Genomic DNA, 22033 nt, shown 5'->3' with positions numbered 1-22033 from the left:
TGTACTGAGAGAATGTACCACCTTAAAAAATGTTACTGCAAGGGAGAGTTAATGTCAGTCAGTGTCCAACAGGAGTGTGTAATGCTTATCTTGTTATCGATCTTTGCTAAATTGGGACCCAGATGCTTCACAAAATGAACATCGACAATAAGCAGGAAGTAGCAGAACCCATATTAAAAAAACAAACAGTTTAAAGAACTTTTAAATAAGTTGTATTTTTCAGGTTGACAGGACCTGACAGTTTTATACTAAGATACGTGAGGAATTAGCTTAAGCTCAGAATAGTATAGTTTTCTTTGAGAACTCTTGGAGGATGGATGAGGTCCCAGAGAACAGGAGGGCAGACCTAGTATCCGTCTTTAAAATGGGGAACAAAGATGACATGCAATATTAAAGACCAGGGCCCAGAGAACCTGACTTTGATATATAGAAAGATATTGAAGTGAATTATTAAACAACCAGTTTGTAAGCACCTGGAAGATCAGGTTGATAAATATTAGCCAACATGGATTTGTCAAGAACACGTCATGCCAAGTCAGTCAGTGACCCGCACAGAAGCTGCCTGTGCTGTCTTGGTGAGGCACATGTCAGCGACAGGTACAAATCCTTTAAGCCCTGGACTTCAAGCACTCCTCCTGAAGTCAGCCCCCACCCTGGCACAGGTGTGCAGCCAGAGCTGGCACTGGGCATTGAAGGTTTGGTGCACAGCGACAAGATGGCACTACTCACTTGTCAACACCTCTCCCCATTCCTGGCACCAGCATAAAACCCAAGAAGGACAACCATGCACTCCCTGCTGTCCCATAAAAAGACGTAAGGTGGTGGAGTGCAGACCCATGTCAGGTGGCTCACAGTCTGTTGAGCTCCGAAGGTTCAACTCACACAGAGCAGAGCACCCTAGGTCTCTCCATTCCTCTCTCTTAACAGTGGAACTTAAAGTCACATTCAGGTGCCCTCCCCACCAGAGGCCCTGTAGGCTGTGCAGGAGATACTGTCGTTGCTGGTACCCCTGTGACTCTGTATGCCAGGAGAAACCCATGCTCAGTACATGGATGATTTCCAGGAACATACTCCTTGGATTTTGGTTCCAGAGCCACCTTCCCATAGTCCCACTGGGTGCATGAGACCTTGGCTGGGGAGCCCATCTAAGGGGCAACAGGGTCCAGGGCAGGTGGTCCCCAGAGAAATGGGCCTGCGCATCAATATGAAAGAACACAGAGTGATTTGGCTCGTCTGCCAGGCATTCTGGCTCTGCCTCACAGACAGGGCAGTCAGAGTCCTCATGAACAATACGGCCTTGATGTTTTATAGCAAGAGCCAAGGAGGAGCCCACTCTGTGTCACTCTGCCAGGGGACTCTCGTGCCTCGTGCTCTGGGACTTCTCTATTGCTCACAATATCAACCTGGAGGCTTATCACGTTCCAGGAGCCCTGACTTCCCTCATGGACCCCTTGAGCAGAGATTTCTTTTCTCACCACGAGTGGCTGCTGCACACAGAGGTTGATCACTCAATCTTCAGAAAGTGGGGCACAGCCTGGGTGGAGTTGTTTGCTACCAGGCAGAACTGCCATTGCCCTATGCTCTGCTTCAGATGGGATCTGGGCATGAGCTCCCTCTTGGACACCTTCCACTTGTCCTGGGTTGGACATCCGCTTTACACGGTTTCCTCTAATTGTCCAGGCACACTTGACTAGAGCACAGGCTTCAATGGAGGCATTCCTGGGCCACATCCGTGTCCAGAACATGTATAGGGTGGCTACATGGTTGTTGATGCATACTTTCACAGCACGCTACACCATTGTTTCCCAGGCTAGGGGCCATGTGGTTTTGGCAGGGCAGTCTGTGACCTCCTTATTACTGACTCTTATTTCTGAGAGGACAATGCTTGTAGTCACCTATTGTGGAATGAACATGAGCAAGCACTCAAAAAAGAAAAGACAGTCACCTGTTCTGTAACTGCTATTGTTTGAGATGTTGCAAGTGTCCATTCTGCATCCCACCCTCATTCCCTACTGTCGGAGTTTCCAGGAAGAAGGACCTGAGTTTGGGAGGCATGTGCAGTGCACGTTATACCGTATCAGAGAGGAGCCACTATAGGGTCACTAGAGGCACTCCCCCACTGGTGCTGCTAGAGGAAAAAACTTCACGCACCTGTGCACATGTCGTTAGCTTGCACATCTGTTTTGTCAAAACAAAAAGCAGTCAAGTAGCACTTTAAAGACTAGCAAAATAGTTTATTAGGTGAGCTTTCGTGGGACAGACACACTTCTTCAGACCATATCCAGACCAAAACAGACTCAATATTTAAGACACAGAGAACCAAAAACAGTAAGCAAGGAGGACAAATCAGAAAAAGATAATCAAGGTGAGCAAATCAGAGAGTGGAGGGGTGGGGGGGGGAAGATCAAGAATTAGATTGAGTTAAGTATGCAGACGAGCCCCTATAGTGACTCAGAAAGTTCACATCACGATTTAAACCATGTGTTAATGTTCCGAATTTGAATATAAATGTCAGTTCGTCCGCTTCCCTTTCTACAAAGGAGCGATAATTTCTTTTCAGTAACAAACATACCTTGAGGTCATTGACAGAATGCCCCATTCCATTAAAATGTTGACTAACTGGTTTGTGGATCTGGAGTGTTTTGATGTCTGTTTTGTGCCCATTGACCCTTTGTCTAAGGGAGTTAGAAGTCTGTCCAATATACAAAGCATCTGGGCGTTGTTGGCACATGATGGCATATATGATGTTAGTAGAGGAGCATGAGAAAGTGCCCATGATTCTGTGAGTAACCTGGTTAGGTCCAGTGATGGTATTTCCAGAGAAGATATGTGGACAAAGCTGGCAGCAGGCTTTGTTGCAGGGAAAGGTTCCAGGACTGGTGTTCCTGGGGTATAGACTGTGGCTGTTAGTAAGGATCCTCATGAGGTTGGGAGGTTGTCTGTAGGAGAGAACAGGCATGTCACCCAGGGCCTTCTGGAGTGTAGCATCCTGATTAAGAATAGGTTGTAGGTCTTTAATAATTCGTTGCAGTGGTCTGAGTTGGGGGCTGTAAGTGATGACCAGTGGTGTTCTGGTCTTGGCTTTTTTGGGCTGATCTTGGAGTAGCTGGTTTCTGGGTATGTGTCTGGCCCTGTTGATTTGTTTTTTTACTTCTCCTGGTGGGTAATTCAGGTTTATGAATATTTGGTAAAGTTCTTATAGTTTTTGGTCTCTGTCAGTTGGATCAGAGCAAATGCGATTGTACCTAAGAACTTGACTGTAAACAATGGATCTAGTCACGTGTGCAGGATGGAAACTAGAAGGGTGTAGATAAGTATAGCGATCAGTAGGTTTTCGGTACAGTGTGGTACTGATCAGGCCATCCTTGATTAGTACTGTAGTGTCCAGGAAATGTATCTCTTGCATGTTGTAATCGAGGCATATTTTCCACTCTTCTTGGCATTCATGAGACCTCAATGGAGAAGGATGTGCAGGTCTCAGTTCCATGTTGTAAGATGTAGACAGGCTGGAGAGTCTAGAAGAGAGCAACAAAAATGATAAACCTGTAAGGCAAATAACATGTCCCTATGCTGTGTACTCCTGATGCAATATCCTTCCATTGACTTGAGTAAGCACCAGATCAGTCCCCGTGTGATAGGTTGCTGACTAAAAGGTCAAGTGTAGAATAGCCAGTGTTATAATTCACACCAAGAGGCCAACAAAAACTTACATGCTCATTAGCAACTTGCTTAGGTGTGACATGTTTGTTTTCATGAATCCTGTTTTACTAGGAACGACACAAGTCATAAATCGTGATTTTCTATGTAGCATAGGTGGGCTAATGAAAAATCATTATTTTTTTACATTGGTATGACTTGTACAATTATTGTATTAGAGAATGAAAGGTGCGTAAATTAGTATGAGCTCTTTTGGGCACTGACCTCTTATTCTTTATAAAAGCTCTCTGCAGCTAAAGCAAATGAGAGTAAGGGATGGTGTTAAAATGACAGTCTTGCTTAATAATTTAGGTTTCAAAAACTTTAACTGTTTTTCCTTGTTTTCTGAACCTTTGATAAAAGTTGAAATATATTTTAATGGTGCCTTTTGTGTGACTAAGCTGGCTGAGGTCTTTGTACTCAAAATCCTGACCCACGTATGGCATATTAGTGTTGTACAGTGGCAGGATCATGTAAATACCTTTGACTCACTGGGCTCTAGTGACCAGCTGTCCTGTTTTTAAAGGGACAGTCATGCCCTGCAGAGGGCCCCTCTTTTTTCTTAAAAATGGAAAAAATTGTCCTGTATGTTCTGTCTGCCACCATCCATCTTCCCTTACGTACTCCCCAGTCACTGTCCTGTCCCTGCTGTGCTCCTTCCTTCCCCCACTGTGTCTGGTCAGGCTGGCAGCCATGGCAAGCTCACGACCCTCTGGATTGGGATGTTGGGTCAGGTTGGTTGGTCATCTCAATCGTCATATAAGAGTGGTGTACGGGAGTGTGTGTGTCACTTCTCCCCCATGCAAACCTTGTAGATAAGAAGGTAAATAAAAAGACTCTGGCTACTCAATATTTCTTTTTAATACAGACTCAGTCAATTTGATATTAATTTGGGTGGTTGTGTTATATAGTTCTGACTGATTGCCATTGAACTCACTTGAATAGGAGCAGTACTTTTTTTTGCCAGTACTGAGTACCAGCACCTCGGCAGCCCGAGCTGTAGCATCCCCAGCTGGGTGGTGGGGGAACCCTGCTAGCGATGTGGCTGCGGGCTGGCTGAGCACAGAGCGTTGCCATCATCCCTAGTTGGGGTGGGGAGCAGGGAAGCAGTGGGATGGGGTGGCTGAGTCCCATCTCTTTTTTTTTTTTTTTAAAAGCATTGCATAGGAATAATAATAATGCTATCTGGAGATACACATCTCATAGAACTGGAACGGACCTTGGAAGGTCATTGACTCCAGTCCCCTCCCCTCTTGCTAGGACCAAGCACCATCCTTTTTTCTTTTTTTTAAATCTATTTGCCTCAGATCCCTAAATGTCCCCCTTGAGGATTGAGCTTACAACCCTGGATTTAGCAGGTCAATGCTCAAACCACTGAGATATCTTTTCCTAAATTGACTAGGTGTCCCATATTCAGTGTAGGGAAATATGGTCACTCAACAATGGGCCCATTTATTCCAGAAATATTAATACAACAGAACTGCCACTGTAATATGTATCTGGACAGCACATAGCAGGATGGGGTCCTGAACACTAGTTACTATTGTAATCCTAACAATAATCAATAATACATTTCCTCTCCTTTTTTTTTCCCCCTAGAACACTGTCAAGTGCAGGAAAAGAACTGAAGGATGGTTTTCTAAAGGCATTGGCAGAAAGGGAAGAAGCCAACCGCAGTGGGAAAATGGCTGTGAGTACATATGAGATTGAAATCATACAGTAATAAATAGTTTGAAACGTTTAAAGCTACAGTCTTTAGCCGAGAGCATATACTACATTTTCCTTGAAAACATTCATTATTTTAGCATCACTTGTAGCAAAACCATTTCTTCTCAAGTAATGCATTGTGAAAGTTCTGTCTGTTTGGGGGAAGTTCCCTGAGGACTGGAACACATGGTACTATGGGGCCGATTTATGAAAAATGCAAGAAAAGGCAAACCAGGAATCGACCGACAAGTACATTTAACGTATTGGAGGAGAGTATGTTGGACACCATACAAATAAAAGTAATAGCAGAACATGTGGAGAAGTACATTTTGATTTTGGATATCTGTTAAAGATTTAGGAAGCAATGATGTGGCTACTTCATTACTCACATAACTTTACATGTGCGAATGCAGTGGCTCTCTTATTGAGTGGGGCATCTCTCTGTACCTTCTTGGGGTAAACTGCGGATGGTCTGGAAGCTGCACTGACTGAATTTAGTGATGGCTATGACATGTGGCCAGAGAAACTGAACGGTTGCCTCTCTTCCATGACTGTGGTCAGATGAAGTGCACAAAACGGATCTCCCTCATGAAAGAGGGGAGGTGACTGCCGAAGCTTCAGGACTCAGGACTCCCCCTTTGGTCTAGAAGAATTGAATTTGGTGGCCTTCCAGGCATGCTGCAAGAGACATCTGTTTGATAGGAATTTTGGAGAAGGCTGTGGGTATACTTCCCATATCACTGAGGAAGTAGAATGAAGTTTTTATAGGGGGGTGGCTGAATTCCTGTGAAATTATTTGTCCAATACTACTGGGATTTTATTGTATTATTAATGATGGTAAGATGCCTATAGCCTGGGATAGGCATCTTTTTATATTTTAAAATCAAAATAAATAATTAGACTCATTGACTCTTGCAAAATGCACATGTTTTCAGAACGGGGCCTTAAGTTAGGTCATGCTTAAGTTACCCATTGGAATTCTTTGAAAATTAAATTCATAGATTAGGGTAATGATAGTCTATTGTGTTTTTTTTCTTGAAAAAGCTCTTGATAAACTTGCACATCTGAGATGAATGGTTGAACTGACAACGCATATAAGACTTGATTAGAATGTTTCCGGGAAGAACGATGAAAAATAGTGGAATAAAACTGAGCAAGGGAAAATTTATGCTAGCTATCACAAAAGAATTCCTAAAAATAATTTAGTTAGGCTGTGGGAACTGGGGGAATCCTTTTCATTAGACTTAGATAAGATAGAGCATTCTGGAATATTGTCAGGGGAGCAATCGTATAATGTCAGATGACAGATTAGAAAATGGAGTAGGACTTCTCTGTTTCTAAATTCCATTTTACCCCTGTATTTTTTGCTGGCCCTCATTTCCATTTCTTTCTTTTTGTAAATGAGAAACCAAAAGTTATAGACGATACCTATATATTTCCTTTTATCACGGCTTTTTCTTTTTGTCCATTCTCGCTAGCATTTCCTATAAAATGTAAACAAATGCAATACAGTGGCACTAACAAAATTAATTCAGTGGAGCGGTAAGTAGGAATTGACCAACTCTGGGTAACAAAGAGGCTTCTCCCCACAAAATTTGAAACCTATCTAGATTCTCAAAAACTTGTGATTCTTCATGCAGTTCCTGGAGCTCAGAGATTTTCACCAGAGCAAGGATCCTTGGAGTATGGTACATGAGTGTTTACTTCACAACAATTTTTTACGAGGGTGGAGTGTGAACCAATGAAATTTGGAATCTGCAGTGCTAGAGCTAATGGGACCAAACTGACTAGCAGGAGGGCTGGATTTGACGTTACTGTTTTTTTTTCACAAATTGTGAAGGCGTGTTTTCAGAGTTAATGCTACCAAAATTTGAGTTGTCGTTACTAACAACACAGGAATATCTGTTAAAGTGGAATAGTACTACATACTATTCCACATGCATATAGACAAGGGTAAGAAGATCCTTCATATTTGGCTTAATTTGTGTTTGCTAGCTTTGTTATATAGGGGTATGTCTACACAGCAGCCTCATTCTGAAACAAGCTATTCCAGAAACGCTATGTCGATATGTCTTATTTAAAAATAACAGAGCTATGCACAAAAATGCATTTGGAAATGTCATTTAGAAATATTATCTGCTCATAGGAATAAGGGGACTTCAAAGTAGCCAGAGTCCTTTCAGAAAGGAGCCCCATTTGGACGAGCTGCACAGCGGCGAGTCGCATCAATTTCGAAGTGCCCTGGCCACCCGCATGCTAGTGAGGGGCTGAATATGTATTTCAGCGCTTCATTAGTAAACTTTGAAATGGCCATTTGCATGGCCATTTTGAAGTTTTTGGCTAGTGTAGACATAGCCCTTGTAGAATAACGTCTACTAATTTCAAAATAAATCAACCACTATTTCAAAATTAGTTCAAAATATTAGTTGTGTTGTGTAGATGCTAGGATAGTTATTTTGAAATAACTTTGTTGTGTAGACTTACTCTAGGGCTGCATCTACATATGCCCCTTCTTCCAGAAGGGGCATGGTAATGAGCAGCCTGGAAGATGCTAATGAGCCTCATTAGCATATGGCCACATGAGTTGGAGTCTGGATGAAGCTCTGCCAGACTCCAAAATAGACGTGTAGATGCGTGGCTGGTGGGGATCTTCTGGAAGGAAACTCTGGTTCCGGTAGTCCCCTCTTCCTCATGAGGAAGGAGAGCTTCCTTCCAGAAGATCTCCACAGGCCATGCATCTACAAGTCTATTTTAGAGTCCAGAAGAGCTTCATCTGGACTCTGAACCATGTAGCCATATGTTAATGAGGCACAGAAAATTTATATCTGTGCCTCATTAGCATCTTCCAGGCGGCTCATTACCATGCCCCTTCTGAAAGAAGGGACATTCATAGACACAGTCTAGGGCTGCTTCTACACATGCCACTTTCCTCCAAAAGTGGCATGCTAATGAACAGCCCAAAATATGCTAATGATGTGTGGACGCAAATTCCCAGTGTCTCATTAGCATAAGGTCACATGGTTTGGAGTCTGGAAGATGTTCTTCCAGATTCCAAAATGCTGTGTAGAAGTGTGGCCTCCAGGGGGGTCTTCTGGAAGGAAGTCCTCCTTCCAAAGGCTCCTTCTTCCCAAAAATTTTGGGAAGAAGGCACCTCCGGAAGGAGGACTTCCTTCCGGAAGCCCCCCGAGGGCCACGCTTCTACATGGCATTTTGGAGTCCGGAAGAACGGTCTTCCAGACTCCAAATCATGTGATGTTATGTTAATGAGGCGAGGGGAATTTGCATCCGCACCTCATTAGCATCTTTCACTCCATGTATTATTAGCATGCCGCTCCTGAAAGAAGTGGCCTGTGTAGAAACGGCCTAGGAGAATAAGACTGGCTTGTAATGAGTTCACTCATTGATATTCCTAGCACAGCTGAACTCATGAGACAATGAAGACGTCAGAGGTTTTGCTTCTAGGTGTGGATTTGAAATGATACTATTTCATCCCTCCTGTACGGGACATACTGAGAGTTATTTAGTTCTATGTTCACACCGGCACTAGATTCCCTCTCCTTGTGTCAAGATAATACTAAACAAAAATAACATTGGCTTTCTGGGAGATAGCAGTGTTTCTGATCTTCCCTAACTCTGGTTGCTTTTGAAGCTGAACAGGCAAACTATAAATTTAGACAATATTTTCTTTTTTTCTTCCGTCTTTCATAATTAAAGTAAAAGCGTATCTATTTTTTTCTCCCAGGCAGTTCTCAGATCTGTATCTGCTTTTTTATGGCTAACTAATTAGCCACTAGGACTTTGCAGAGGAAATGTTGCTGAAAATGTTGTTCTAAAACCTATGTGGGGAAACTTTCTGCTGAGGCTTCAAACACCTTGTGGTTTCAGCTGGTTAAGAAGTTTCATGGGAAGAGTGTTTCTTGTGGTAATTAGGGATTTCCTACCAGAAAAGGGCCAGAAAAAGGCAGCACAAATTGTTAGCTGTGTGGCTCAATTTACATATGATGAAAGATTGGAAAAGAAGATGATTTAGTGTGAAAAGAGAAAAATTAATATATTTATTTGTGTGTTGAATTTTATAACAGGAATTCAGTAATTAATAATCATTCCTACGTCTTTCAGTTTGTGCTGCTTTTTCATCAGATTTCTTTAAAAGAAGGTATTTTACAAATTGGGAAACTGAGGCATAAAGTAGCTTGACTTGTATAATGTCCACTGGAGGAAACATCTGCCTTAAAATATGCTTTAGAAGTCACAGAATGGATGTCTATCTTGAATCTTTTTTATGGAAACACTAATAATAATAATAATAACAATAAGGAAGTTTGAAGAGCAAGTTCATATAAAAGTCTTTGTTCAAATTCTAACCTATAGCATAAGGGAAGAGGTCTCTTGATAGTAGATGGGCAGTAGATTTAAAATGGCAAATACATGTAGACAGCTCTTGAGGATTAATTACTATGGGAGTTGATAGGCTTAAACTGTAACAGGATTGGGAGAGGAAGAAATGAATGTCATTGGAGTTAGACAGGCTAGTAATATTGAATCTTATGTGTGTAAGAAGACTCATGTGAGGATGATCAGGAAAGAATTTTGCCCTGAACAATTGACTAATAATTATGGAGTTTTTGTCTTTCTCTGAAGCATGTGGTATTGGCTATTGTTTGACACTATTGATTTGAACCATTTTGGCTGTTACTGCCGGCTGTGTCCTCAGCAGAGGTAAATGGGCATACCTCCATAGAAGCTAACGCCTGCTACTCAATGCCAGCTTACACCGGCAGAAGTCTCTGGCCCCAAGTTTCTGTTAAAACCATCGGTCCAGAGGTGCACAGTTCTTCGCTGAAGTGCAAAACATTACCCAAATGATTTCCAACCTGCCGAAAGGTTTTATTTAGATCATTCTGAGATGGGATGGAGAATTGAACCAAGTTTGAGCCAACGCAGTTTGTCCAGAGATGGGAGAGTCCTCTTGCTCAGAGCAAGTAGGAAACGTTCCCATCACCTCTATGGAATCTGAACTCTCATCTAAAGAAAACAAATGTGAGCATTTATGATTGGGAGGAAACCTTCCAGTCACAAAATGAATGTGAGTGATTTACTGATTCTTCCTCAAGCCAAGTCTTCATTGCAAAAAGATGTGTGTGTTTACACATAGTCAGTTAGCAAAAAATACCTGTCTCTGCATAAAAGCCTAGGGGAGGCAAGACACTGTAGTTGTACAGCTAGGTAGCTTGTTGTGGTGAACCCCAAGTGGGAGTTGTAGAGTTGAACCATATACAACTATTTTTCTTTTTGCAGTGGAAACATAGCCCAACTATGCAGAAAGACAACTCCTGCACTGTTTATTGCAGGTAGGGGATGAAGAATGGCTGGTGTTGCTCGCAAAAAGACGGGGTCTGGTAAATGCCACATCTGAGACATCTGTGGGGGAAGGGCAGACCATTGATGTGAGAAGCTAACTCTCCAGACCTTGAAACAGTGGTTACTGTAGGGGCCCCACTAGCTTTAACCAGGCCAAGGTAGGGGTGAAAAGAAAGCAGACCTTCCTCCCACATAATCTTCCATTGTGTGGGCAAAAGCCTTCTCTCTTTGGTAGGCTGTACCCCATACAAGAGCCCACTGTTAGAGTGGGAGGCCTGGAATCCAGCATCATTGATTCTCAGACTGGCTGTGGCTTCCTTATTCCTTGGTTGTTTGCTTGTTTTTGGAAGCCTCGGATCTAGTCTAGGAGGCGGGGACCCCCTCTACTAAACTTGCCAGAGTTTTGGAGGCACATGGTGAATCACAGAACTAGAGGGAACCTAGTGTCCACTACTGAACACTCGTAGCAAGTCCAAACACCAGTTTACACCAGGAATGAGAAGAGGTTTGTTACAGGAAAGGACTCTGTTTAGGCTGTGCAGGTGGCAACAGAATAAATTGGTTTCATGTGAGAGGATTACTGGCATAGGTACCAACTCCATGGGTGCCCCTCTGGGGTTGGAACACCCCGGGGGAAAAATTGGTGGGTGCAGCCCCCCATCGTCTCCCTCTCAGTATCTCCCACCCACCACAGTCAGCCATTTTGTGGCATTTGGAAGGCTTTGGGGAGGAGGAGGAGAAGGAGGAACGAGGATGTGGTGTGCTTGGGGGAACAGAAGTGTTTGGGGCAGGAGTGGAGCTGCAGGCAGGAAGAAGTGGTGTGCAGCCTTCGGGGAAAGGGTGGAGTGGGGATGAGTCCTGAGAAAGAGCTGGTGGTTGAGCACCCCCTGGCATTTACGGAAGTTGGCATCTGTTTTTCCTGGGGTTTATTTACTGGAATAGAGCATTGATTGGCTGGGTTTTGAGTGAAGTGTGGTATTATTTCGAGATGCAGAGGCGTGCCATAGGGAGACTGGTGTCTCCTGCCCAAGCACAAAGTGGAACTCAATCTTCAGGAGATCTGTCTGGAAAAGCACAGGTATTTCGGAAGAGTGTAATTCAGAGCCGTGATATACTTTGGCCTGGTGCATAGTCTTAAGTATTATGTAGACTTTTCAAGCCCTGAATTTGCCCAGTGCTTATGATAACAACATTAAAGGTTCTTGCAAGTGCTCCGGGGGCCATCTTCTGTGCCAGCTTGGTTGCATTCTCTCCTCATCTGCTTTGCAGGTAGTTTACCATACACACTACGCACAGAACAATGGAATGAAGAGAGGAGCAGGACATCACAGCAACATGAGATAGGCCTCAAGCACTCTCCTGGCATTACTGCTCAGGATAATAAGATAATAGATTTAACTATGTTAAATAAAGATAGGTAGAATGTAATCCAACTCCTCAAAAAAGTGCCCCACCAAAAATGGAGACATCTGGTCTTAGTTTCACAACCCCCCTGCAATGCTATGATTTGTGGACCCCTAAAATGGCCCCTGGTTATATATCAAGTGTTTCTGGAACTGTGAATACTATTCAAGCTATCCAGTACATACTTGCATATAACTGTAAATTAAGTATACAATTTCAGCCTTAACTCTGTATTGTCTGAATTTTATTGGTTTAAATCAGATCCATAATGTTTTCTTAGTACATGTAGGTTTAAACAGACATTGGAATTGTTGGTATACAACATAAACTTGTTGGCTGTGGTCATAAATGTGCATGAAAGGCATTTATAATTTTTTCTTTTCTGTACTTGTTTAGCCCTGAGGAATTTCTTTATGATGTCATGTAACTATTGATCTTAAACATGCTATCTGCATTACTAGTAGTGTTCTATACAGGTGAAATTATATGTGGTCTTTTGGGTTATAATGTGTGTCCATAAGGTCATGTGAGCTGGCTGCTGAGCACACTAACCTATCCAGTGAAACGACTCCTTATTTAGTAAGGCTGAAACTGGTCCCAAAGATCAGTTACATGCCAGCATTTCTGGATCTGCACAGTGAACAAGAAACTTATGCAAATGAGTTACTTCCCTGAGTTACCTTTTCAGCATACACTACATGTCTAAGGTTTAATTCTCTTCCTCATGCAGAGGCTGTACAAGCCATGGGAACTACTGCAAGCACCAGAATAGTGCAATTACCACACAGCTTGGCTCCCATGATAATGAAAGACACAGCTGAGTGTCGTGAAGCCCAAGTCGCTTCACACAATTCTTAAGTGGCCTCATGCATTCTAACCAGGAGGTGACCAAGTAGAAACTTCCATATCTCTCTGAGCCCATGAGCAATTGTCCCAAATCATTCATTGCAACTAAGTTGGCAGGAGAGAGCTGAATTACTCAAGACTAATACCTCCCATTCCATTTAGGGGCTGCAAATGATGGGCTATGGTATTAAAGGTTGCTGACATACTTTGACATATTGGCACGGTCATGTAACTAGTCTCCATTGCTAGAAAGAAATGGTCCACCAGAGAAAGCATGATGGAGGCAGACTCCTTTCCGCACTTCTCAGTCCCAGAGGGTTAATTCTAGCTTAACTTCCACTTCCGCGGGAACAGGGCTTTGAGAAGGGCTGGTGGAACACGAAAGTAAGGAAATACGTTTGGGAATGGGAGTGAACCCATGGCCAGCTGCTGAGTGAATCGCAGCTTGTGGACGCTTTGTCACGTTTCTTTTGCTGGGATTGAGTCCTCCTGATTGCTCCTGGTTTGTTGTTGCTGAGTCACCTTCCATTTCACACAGATGAGTCCGTTTGTTGTGCCATACCTCAGCCAAACATCAAAGGGAAAGGAGACAAAGGAAATATAAAGGCTCAGAACAAAATAAGATTTGTCCCAATAGTCTCCGTATCAGAGGTGTCATTTGATGAGAGTGTCAATACTTCCCACCCCCCGCAAAGAATAAAATTAGAAAAGGGATCTAACCGAAGAGGTCATCTTTGTCTAGTGCATGGCCCAGACATCCATAGCACTGTGTCCTGGTATTGTCAACCTGCAGCAATAGTAGGCCTAATGCTTTAATCCTTGATTTAGGTAACCCCTGTAAGGGAAGGCTCTAACTTGTACATTCTTGCTAAGGCTTCTCTGCTATATCCAGAGCTGTAGTGAGCTTTATCCGCCCAAAGCCATCCAGAGAAGAAGTTGCTGTGTTCTCCTCCAGTCATGGGCCTACCCCATTGCACTGGCAAGCTCCGCCATTATCCAACCTATTGAATGTGCAAAGAATGAAAAAAAATGCTTCACAGAGAATCAGTTTCTTTTTCCAAGGGGAGTCAGTGCAAATTAAACAAACTCTTTCAATAGTAGGTGAGGGGAAAGCAAATGTGTTTATTGCTCTAACAGTCATGGCCTATGACTGTAAAATCTCTGCACGGTAGTAGGTTAATCTCAGATGTGACTTTTAGTATGCTTGCTCTAATCTCCCTGTGAATTTTAGCTTTCCGTGGTTATCTGTGTTTCAGACAGATCTTTGAGAATGGGCATTTATAAAAATGAGGTGCACCTGACAAAAGTGCTGTGCTCAGTCCCTTAATCGCCTACCCTGCTCAAAAATGAGAGCCAGAGAAGTTTAGAAGGAGAACATGGAAAGTGATCAGTAGAAGGTGAATTAAAAAAAATGTGTGTGTGTGTGTGTGTTAGGTGACAATTCATCCCTGTTGTTTTTCTTTTGAACGTGCAGCTAAAATGAATACAAATTCACTTAAATTCCAGCATTCAAGGATATAGAATCAAACTAATTCTGAAAGCAGTGTTCTTCATTCCCTCACAAAGCTGTTTTCTGTACCTAGATCTCACCCACTTGCTGGTATGCGTACTTCTCGGTGAGTCAGGCTGTTAATTTGTTCAAAACACATCATCTGTTGTATTAGAAGGTCTTTAAGAATTGTGTAATACCCACAGATCTATTTTTATCTGTCAAAATAAGCCCCATAATTACCATACATATCATGGGATATTATTTAAAGTACTTCTTTTTCACTGATACAGAAAAAATCTCTTTCATATCTGTCATTCTGTTACCCAGAACTCTCAAATAACCGGCATTTTAAACCATAAGTCAATTTGTTATGTTTTCCATAAGTACAGTATAGTGAAAGTAAATACAAATAAATGCAGCAAATACAGTGTATGTTTACAGTGTACAGTACTACAGTTGTTGGTAAATAAAATACTCTGCATACATTTTGGTTTGTTTCTTAATGTATAATCTTGTTTTTCTTTAGTGCTATGCGTTGCCAGGTATTTTGCTCTGTTATCCAGAATATTTGACTATCTGGCGACCTCCTGGTCCCAGGGCTGCTCGATATAAAATAATTTATTGTACTACAGTGGTGAGGCACCTGGCTGTAAAAGTGCCTAGATAGACAAGGTAATGGAATTATAGATGTGTTGAAACACTTTTCTGCTACAATAGGTGACTTTGCAGGCTTTAGGCCCAGGGCAACCAATCTGAACATCAGTAAACCTTACAAATGTGTTTGGATGTTTTGAGTGAGTGGATAGATTCCTTTCAGTTGTCATGAAAACAGTAGTAAGCGACAGCTTTGCCCAGTTTTACAGACACTTTTGCCCAGATTCAAAAAAAAAAAATCTGTCCTTTCTGTCCTCACAACCCTGAAAGCTGTAATTAAGAGAACAGATGCAACTCAGGCTTGGTTAGAGTAGAACTTGTTGACGTTAATTTTCCCACTGAATGTTGCCTGTGTAAACAGTTACATGACTGGGCCATTTTGGCTTTGAAATGTGTATTATTGAAGCTGGTATAAAAGCACTGGTTACAGCTCGTTCCTTCAGAGCTATTCAAAGAAACCACTGTAGCTGACTCAGAAAATCCTGTGAATTAGGCAGTTTCTAATATACCCATTTCCTGTGTTGAAAACTCTATGAAACATAAGATTGCGTTGTATATGACCAACAATATTGTGCTGACATGATCTTTTTCCCCTTTACTATTTTCCAACATCTATAAAGTGCTCCCTTCTCAAGAAAAAGAGGGCATTGTGCAAATGTTTATTTCCCTTTTAATTGAACTCATGTCTGTCCAATTAATAAATCCCTGTGGAAATTGTATGAGTCATGCAAGTAATCATAACTTAATTTCAAAGAAATCACTTCTGTGCTTAAAATATAAAATGCATATCAAACTCCATTGCACTAGAAATACATTGTAAAGGGTAAAACATTCTCTTCTTCAGGTGATTACATGTAGCCTTTTGACTTCAGATCTGTCTGTGTGTCCAGAGTGCCAAAGGGAGAGATGTACTGCTTTGAGCTGTGCTTACACCCCCAATAAACTTATTTTGCTAGCCCAAGGTGTGGGGAGCCATCCTGGCCCTACCTCTGCTCTGTCTCCAGGAGGGCCTACACCCACTGTAGGTGGGCAAGGTGGAAGAGGGGCCCAGCTCCAGCTCCCCCACAAAGGCAGACAGGGTGGGCCTCAGGGCAGTCAGCCTTCAGCACCGCCTGTACCGTAGTGCTGATGCCTCCGTCCCTGGGAGCCTCATGGAGTGGCAGAGCAGCAGTGTGACCGCGCTTCAAAGGGATGCCGGAGCTGTGGGTTCCTTTGAAACGCTAGGCCCTGGGGCTGTTGCCCCATTTGCTCCCCTCCCCACCGTCGGCAGTCCTGTCCATCTCACTGCTTGTTGTCAGAAGCTGGAGTGTCAATGTCATCTCTACAATCTTTTCTCTTTATTAAAATGTGTAAATTGTTCATAGTTTTACTTTGATCTCCGTGGTCCAGACTTCTATAGTCTGGCTCCATCTGTGGTCCAGTAGCCCCGTGGGTGCTCCCAGGCTGGAGCCCTCACAGGGGGAAAGCCAGTCCCTAGCTTAGCAACTCATCCCCTGCTTCCCAGAGCTTCCAGTGCACTGCAGACTTGGGGTGGGGGAGAAGCAGGGATGGGTGATGCTCGGGAGAAGAGGCAGGGTAGCTGCGTGGGGCCAGGACTTCAGCCCTGCAGCCAGCCGCTCAGTGTGTTCCTGTGGGGCTGCACTCCTGGGACTTCACAGACCTCTGCCTCTCCCCTTGCGTATCCCTCCCACTGACTGCTCACTCTCAGCACCGAAGTCTGCTGCACAGGAGCTGAGAGGAGTGTCACCACTGACTGATGTAGCACCAGAGCTTGTGAAGGAGTTGGCACCACCAATTCTTGGTTCTAAACTACAAAGTTCGGTGTTGAGCGGAAACGTACATCTCAAGCTGCAGCAGGGCCTTTCCAGTATCGAGAGACCTGTGCGGTCAGACATCTGCTGCATAAACAGATAGCGGGTGCAGTCAGTTGAGTCAGTTTCAACAGCACCAAGATCTGTTTGAAAGTCAATATATTAACCAGATGGGTCACAGGAGCTCGGGAGTGCCTAGCCAGAGCTTGTGCTCTATCTGCGTTCCTGCCTGAGGGTCTTGCCAGAAACCTTGATCTTCTTGAAGAGGAAAACCTTCTAGTTTTGAAGGCACATAAGTCGGCTGCTATGTAGCATAAGGAAGAGAAAAGGCACTTTCTCTTCTGTAAATCTCCTATTGGGAAAATCTACATCTAGAGGAGTGTCCTCGGAGCACATGCAGATCAGCGGAGTTCTGAGGGAGGATTTAAGGCACTTTCTATTGACTGTGATAGTCTCCCAGTGTTATCTTTCTCACTCCCAGGCAAGGTACTCCTGCAAATTAAGCACCTATGCCTAAAAGAGAAACAACAGACACTGAGAATGAGGACCCCGAAACCTAAACCCCCCCCGTTGTCCCCGCACACCTAAACCGCCACAACCTAACCCCCCGCCAGCCCTGTGCACCTAAACCACCACAACCTAACCCCCCACCAGCCCCATGCACCTAAACCACTGCAACCTAATCCCCCCCCACCAGTCCCACAAACCTAAACCACTGCAACCTAACCCCACAGACCCAACCTGCAGCAGCCTGAATACCAACCCCGCCCCCCGCAGACCTGCCACCGTGTTTTAACCTTCCCTCCCACTCATGTCCCCAAAGTGCTCCCAGCCTTTAACCCTCCCCAACCCAAGGCTCACTTACCTTTCAAAAGCAGCGCCACTTGCTGCCATTCCTTCCCTGAGTCAGGAATACTTAGAACCAATCAGAGACTTTTACATATATTTTAATGGGAATTTAGTGTCCCTCTTACAAGTTGTTGCCTACAAGCAGAATATTGGGAACCAACTGTGCTCATGTAGCAAGGGATGAGTGTACTTGAGAAATTGGGTCACTTTACCCATACTTAGGAGACATGAGGAACACAAGAGAATGTTATCAATACCTTTAAAAATATTGGTGATAATTCAGATCTGTATAATTCTTTGTCTGAATTTAACCCTTTATCTCAATGATTCTGAATATCTTCACATGGGTTAGATTCATGTACAAACTGAGTCAGAAATTGGTATTTTACAACCATTATTTTGAGTGATTGTTGTCCTTTATCTATGAATCAAATTTTATTTCAATGGAACTCAAGGGAACGTTTTCATTGGCTTCAGTGAGAGTTATTTGTTCACTATGAAGGCAACATGCATATCCGAAGTCTACAAAATACTTCTACTAAATAGAGCCCAAAGAGATTAGTTACATATACCTTACAGTCAAAAGATAGTACCAGAGATGTGACTACAGGTTCAGAAAATGTATATTGATTTCTAAAATAACATTGGGGCATATTTCATGGCTAGTACATGAAGTGAGAAAATACCATTCGGACTCATCAGCTTTTGAAGAAATGATATTTTCAAAGGACAAAAACTGGAACAGTTAATGTTTCATAGAACCTTAAAGTTTCATCTCCCTATTAAACATTGATTAGTGATTATAAGAAACAAAACAAAAATCAAACACAGCCTTTCCATTTTTTCTGTAATCTCCATTATTTTAAAATTATAGGGATTTGTGTTGCTTAAGAAGACTGATCCTGACCAACACTGAGTGTACATGACTGCACTTTTATTATTAGTATTGTAAATGATTAAAATGTTTACTTTTCACTTCAGTTTTTAAATAATGAGAAGGAAGCCAAAAATGTAATTTGCTGATAAAGGTATTAAATACAAACACAATAACATTCTTCTCACCTTGTGTACTGAAAAGCAAACTTGATGGAGTGTCTCACAACATTACAATAACTTTTCAGATGATTAAGAAGGGACTTGGGCAAGTTCTGATCTGGGTCCTAGCCAGACTTCTCCATAGTGCACAAAACATGGCAACAAAGGGTCCTGTGGCACCTTATAGACAACAGAAAAGTTTAGAGCATGAGCTTTCGTGAGTTAACTCACTTCTTCAGATGCTGGTCTGAAGAAGTGAGTTAACTCATGAAAGCTCATGCTCTAAACTTTTCTGTTAGTCTATAAGGTGCCACAGGACCCTTCGTTGCTACTACAGATCCAGACTAACACGGCTACCCCTCCAATACTTGAAAACATGGCAAGGAGACTTAAGAATGTAGAAGCTTAAAGAGAAGTGGAAGTGGTCCAGTGTGGAGTGTCATGATAGAGCTGAGCAGGGAAGCAATGGAAGAATTTCATATTAATCATTCTGTGGACATTAAAAGCAAGAAAATAATCTGCAGATAATGTACAGCTTTAACTGGTTTGAAAGAACTAGCTCAAGCTCATAAAGAATTAGAACCAACTTGAGTGTTTGCTCATTTTCTGAATTCAAAAAATAATTTTTCTGATGTTCTGAGAAAAGTCACCCCCACTTCCCACTGCCAAATCACCCACACACTCATTATACGTACAAAGATCAGTAGAGGGCATCTAGGGTGGCTGATCACATCTTGAGTAAAATAGTCTGTAGAGTTGATCAGGGAGTCCATCTAATGTGTTCATTGCTGGTCTGTCGGGACTTTCTACTCCCCACTTCTGATGCAGGTCCTTTGACAGACAGCACAGCCAAGAGGATTTCTTCCCCCTATGGGCTGACCCTCTTTAATCTGCAACTCTCTTGCCCAGCAACATCTGTAATCTGGCATGATTTTAGTTATCTGACTGACCACTTATCATGGGTGTCGCCAAGTTTCCCATGGTTCCATAAAGTTTCCTTCCAGCAACTAGTCCTGGCTTTCAATGTTCTGTGCTGTTATTTAGCTATAATTTACCCCTAAATGTCTTCTAAGAGCGTGGTAAGCAGTGGACACGTTGGTAATGCTGCCAGACAATACTGACTTCCTGTGGTCCAGCAAATTCTCTTGTCCAGCACCAGTCAGCTCATAACGGTGCCGCTCTTGAGAAATTCAGCCTGTACTGGGAAAAGAAGCAGCATTTGGGAGGTAGAGATTTTCCAGGAATGATGCTGATGGTACTCTTCCTCTTGTCCGGTATGTTAGGTCTTCCTCATTTCATATGTCCTAAAGTGTACTGAATCTCTCTGAAAGTTCAAGCAGTATTTTGGTGATTGAAGAGTATGTGGTAAATTCTGGGCATATTTAACCAATATGGAGAAAAGATTCTTATGAGAATAATCAGTTCTTTTTTTGTAGAAAAAAGGATGCTGGAATTCAAGTTTGCTGATTCTTCCCTCCCCACACCCTCCTCTCAGCTCCAAACTGCCCCCCTCCCACTCCCGAGCCAGGCTTAACCGCTCACAGGCCCCAACCACCATCCCAACCAAGGATTAACTTACCTTACGCAGGAGCTCTGCATGCTGCCACCCTTCCCCCCTCTTCTCCTTTGCCAAGCCACCATCTCCTTTTCACCGTGGCTGTGTGGCACCGCCGCCCCCCAGTCCTCCTACAATGTACAGTGTGGCAGGGGCAGTTCCCAGCATGCTGCAGTGCTGAAATAATGGGACTCAATTTAATTGGTTCAATGGCCAGATCCCTCTTGCTGGCTGTTAAACCAATTAAATCGAGTCCTTCTCTTTCAGCATGGCAGGCAGGGAGCTGGAGGAGTGAGTGGCGGAAGCGGCAGGAGCCACAAATTGCTCCTTAAAGAGCCACATGTGGTGTGGAGCCACCCAGCTGGCTTCCAAAATGGTGGCACTGCCAGCTCTGTGGGCTGGATAAAAAGGCTGTGTGGGCCAGATTCATGGGTAATAAAGGTACCGGAATGCCATACCAGTGCATTCTGCCAGAAGAAAAAAGCCTTGAGAATGATCAACATGGGGGCAAGTCCCTATGTAACCAAAAACAAAGATTCAGAACCAGCTGAGTGAATCTTGTTCTCATAAGGTGGAATGCTCAGGTGGCAGCTCCACACTTCTCCAAAGGAATTTTCTGTCTCTTACAGTTCTTTGAGAGTTGCAAGTGTATCAGACTTTCACAGTGAGGACAGCAAATTTTGCTTTGCACATTTTGTAGACTCACCACATCTGGGTAGAAGGGCAGTGTTGTCCTTTTGTATTGGTTAGTTTAATATCACAAAAGCATGTAAACTTAAAAGTAAAGATATCTCAGTTGTCAATCTTTTAATTCAATTTATAAGTTGGCAAAGTGTTTTAATTACATTCTCTTTTCTGTGTTGTTCTTATTTGGAATCATTAGACTACACGGTAGTGTGTGAAATTCTGTACTACCTGGCAGCTCACTGGCTTCTACTGCCCTAATGCACAGGTGACATCCTGGCACATTCATGTGAGTGGGAACCTTGCCATTGACTTTGGTGGAACCAGTATTTTACCCCATGTGTATATTGACTGACTGTGAGCAGCGAAATCCTGCTAGAATTGCCTGGCAACTTTTGGGTTGAAGAAAACTCAAAACAGAAACAACTTGTCTAGTGTAGAAACAAAAGAGCTCACTCCATGCCACCCTAGCCTTGTTCCTCTACTAGCGGCCATGGACATGGGAAAAGATTTAAGATACATGAGAATATTGTGTCTAACCCTACCCCCTGTTATGCCATTGTAAATCGAGAATAACAATCACTATTGTAAATTGAATTACTCTGTAAATATATCAAGTAATTTGAAACAGAATTAAGCTGCTTGTAAACCTGGCCTCTTGAGCACTTTGTTAGCACACAGCCAAAAATACATAAAAATAATTTAACCAAAAAAGTTTGTTTTCTGAAATATTTTCTGGACGTTTTTATGAGGCTTTCACCTCATGCCTTTAATACATTTCAAGGCAGTGGAATTTCTACTTTTGTTTCTTTTTTTGCTATTAATAACGGAAAACAAATAATTCCAGTAGTAATTGTTTCCTTCACTGGGTAAATAAAAAGAAAGATGTTGGCACCAGTAAAACAAAGGCAACATTTGCACTCTTAAAAGGTAGCAGTT

General features: G+C 42.8%; 1 protein-coding gene across 1 annotated transcript in view; it reads left to right on the top strand.

Annotated features, from left to right (window-relative positions):
• Positions 1-22033, top strand: part of CFAP299 (cilia and flagella associated protein 299) — a 416193-nt gene that overhangs the window by 150981 nt on the left and 243179 nt on the right. Inside the window, exon 3 of the mRNA XM_074993745.1 lies at positions 5296-5386. Within this exon, the coding sequence (XP_074849846.1) occupies positions 5296-5386 (91 nt within the window). The remainder of the gene's footprint in view (positions 1-5295; positions 5387-22033) is intronic.

This window comes from Carettochelys insculpta, chromosome 4, assembly GCF_033958435.1.
Source record: "Carettochelys insculpta isolate YL-2023 chromosome 4, ASM3395843v1, whole genome shotgun sequence".
NCBI lineage: Eukaryota > Metazoa > Chordata > Testudines > Carettochelyidae > Carettochelys > Carettochelys insculpta.
The sequence above is the reverse complement of the archived record's forward strand: the minus strand, read 5'-3'. Positions and strand labels throughout refer to the sequence as shown.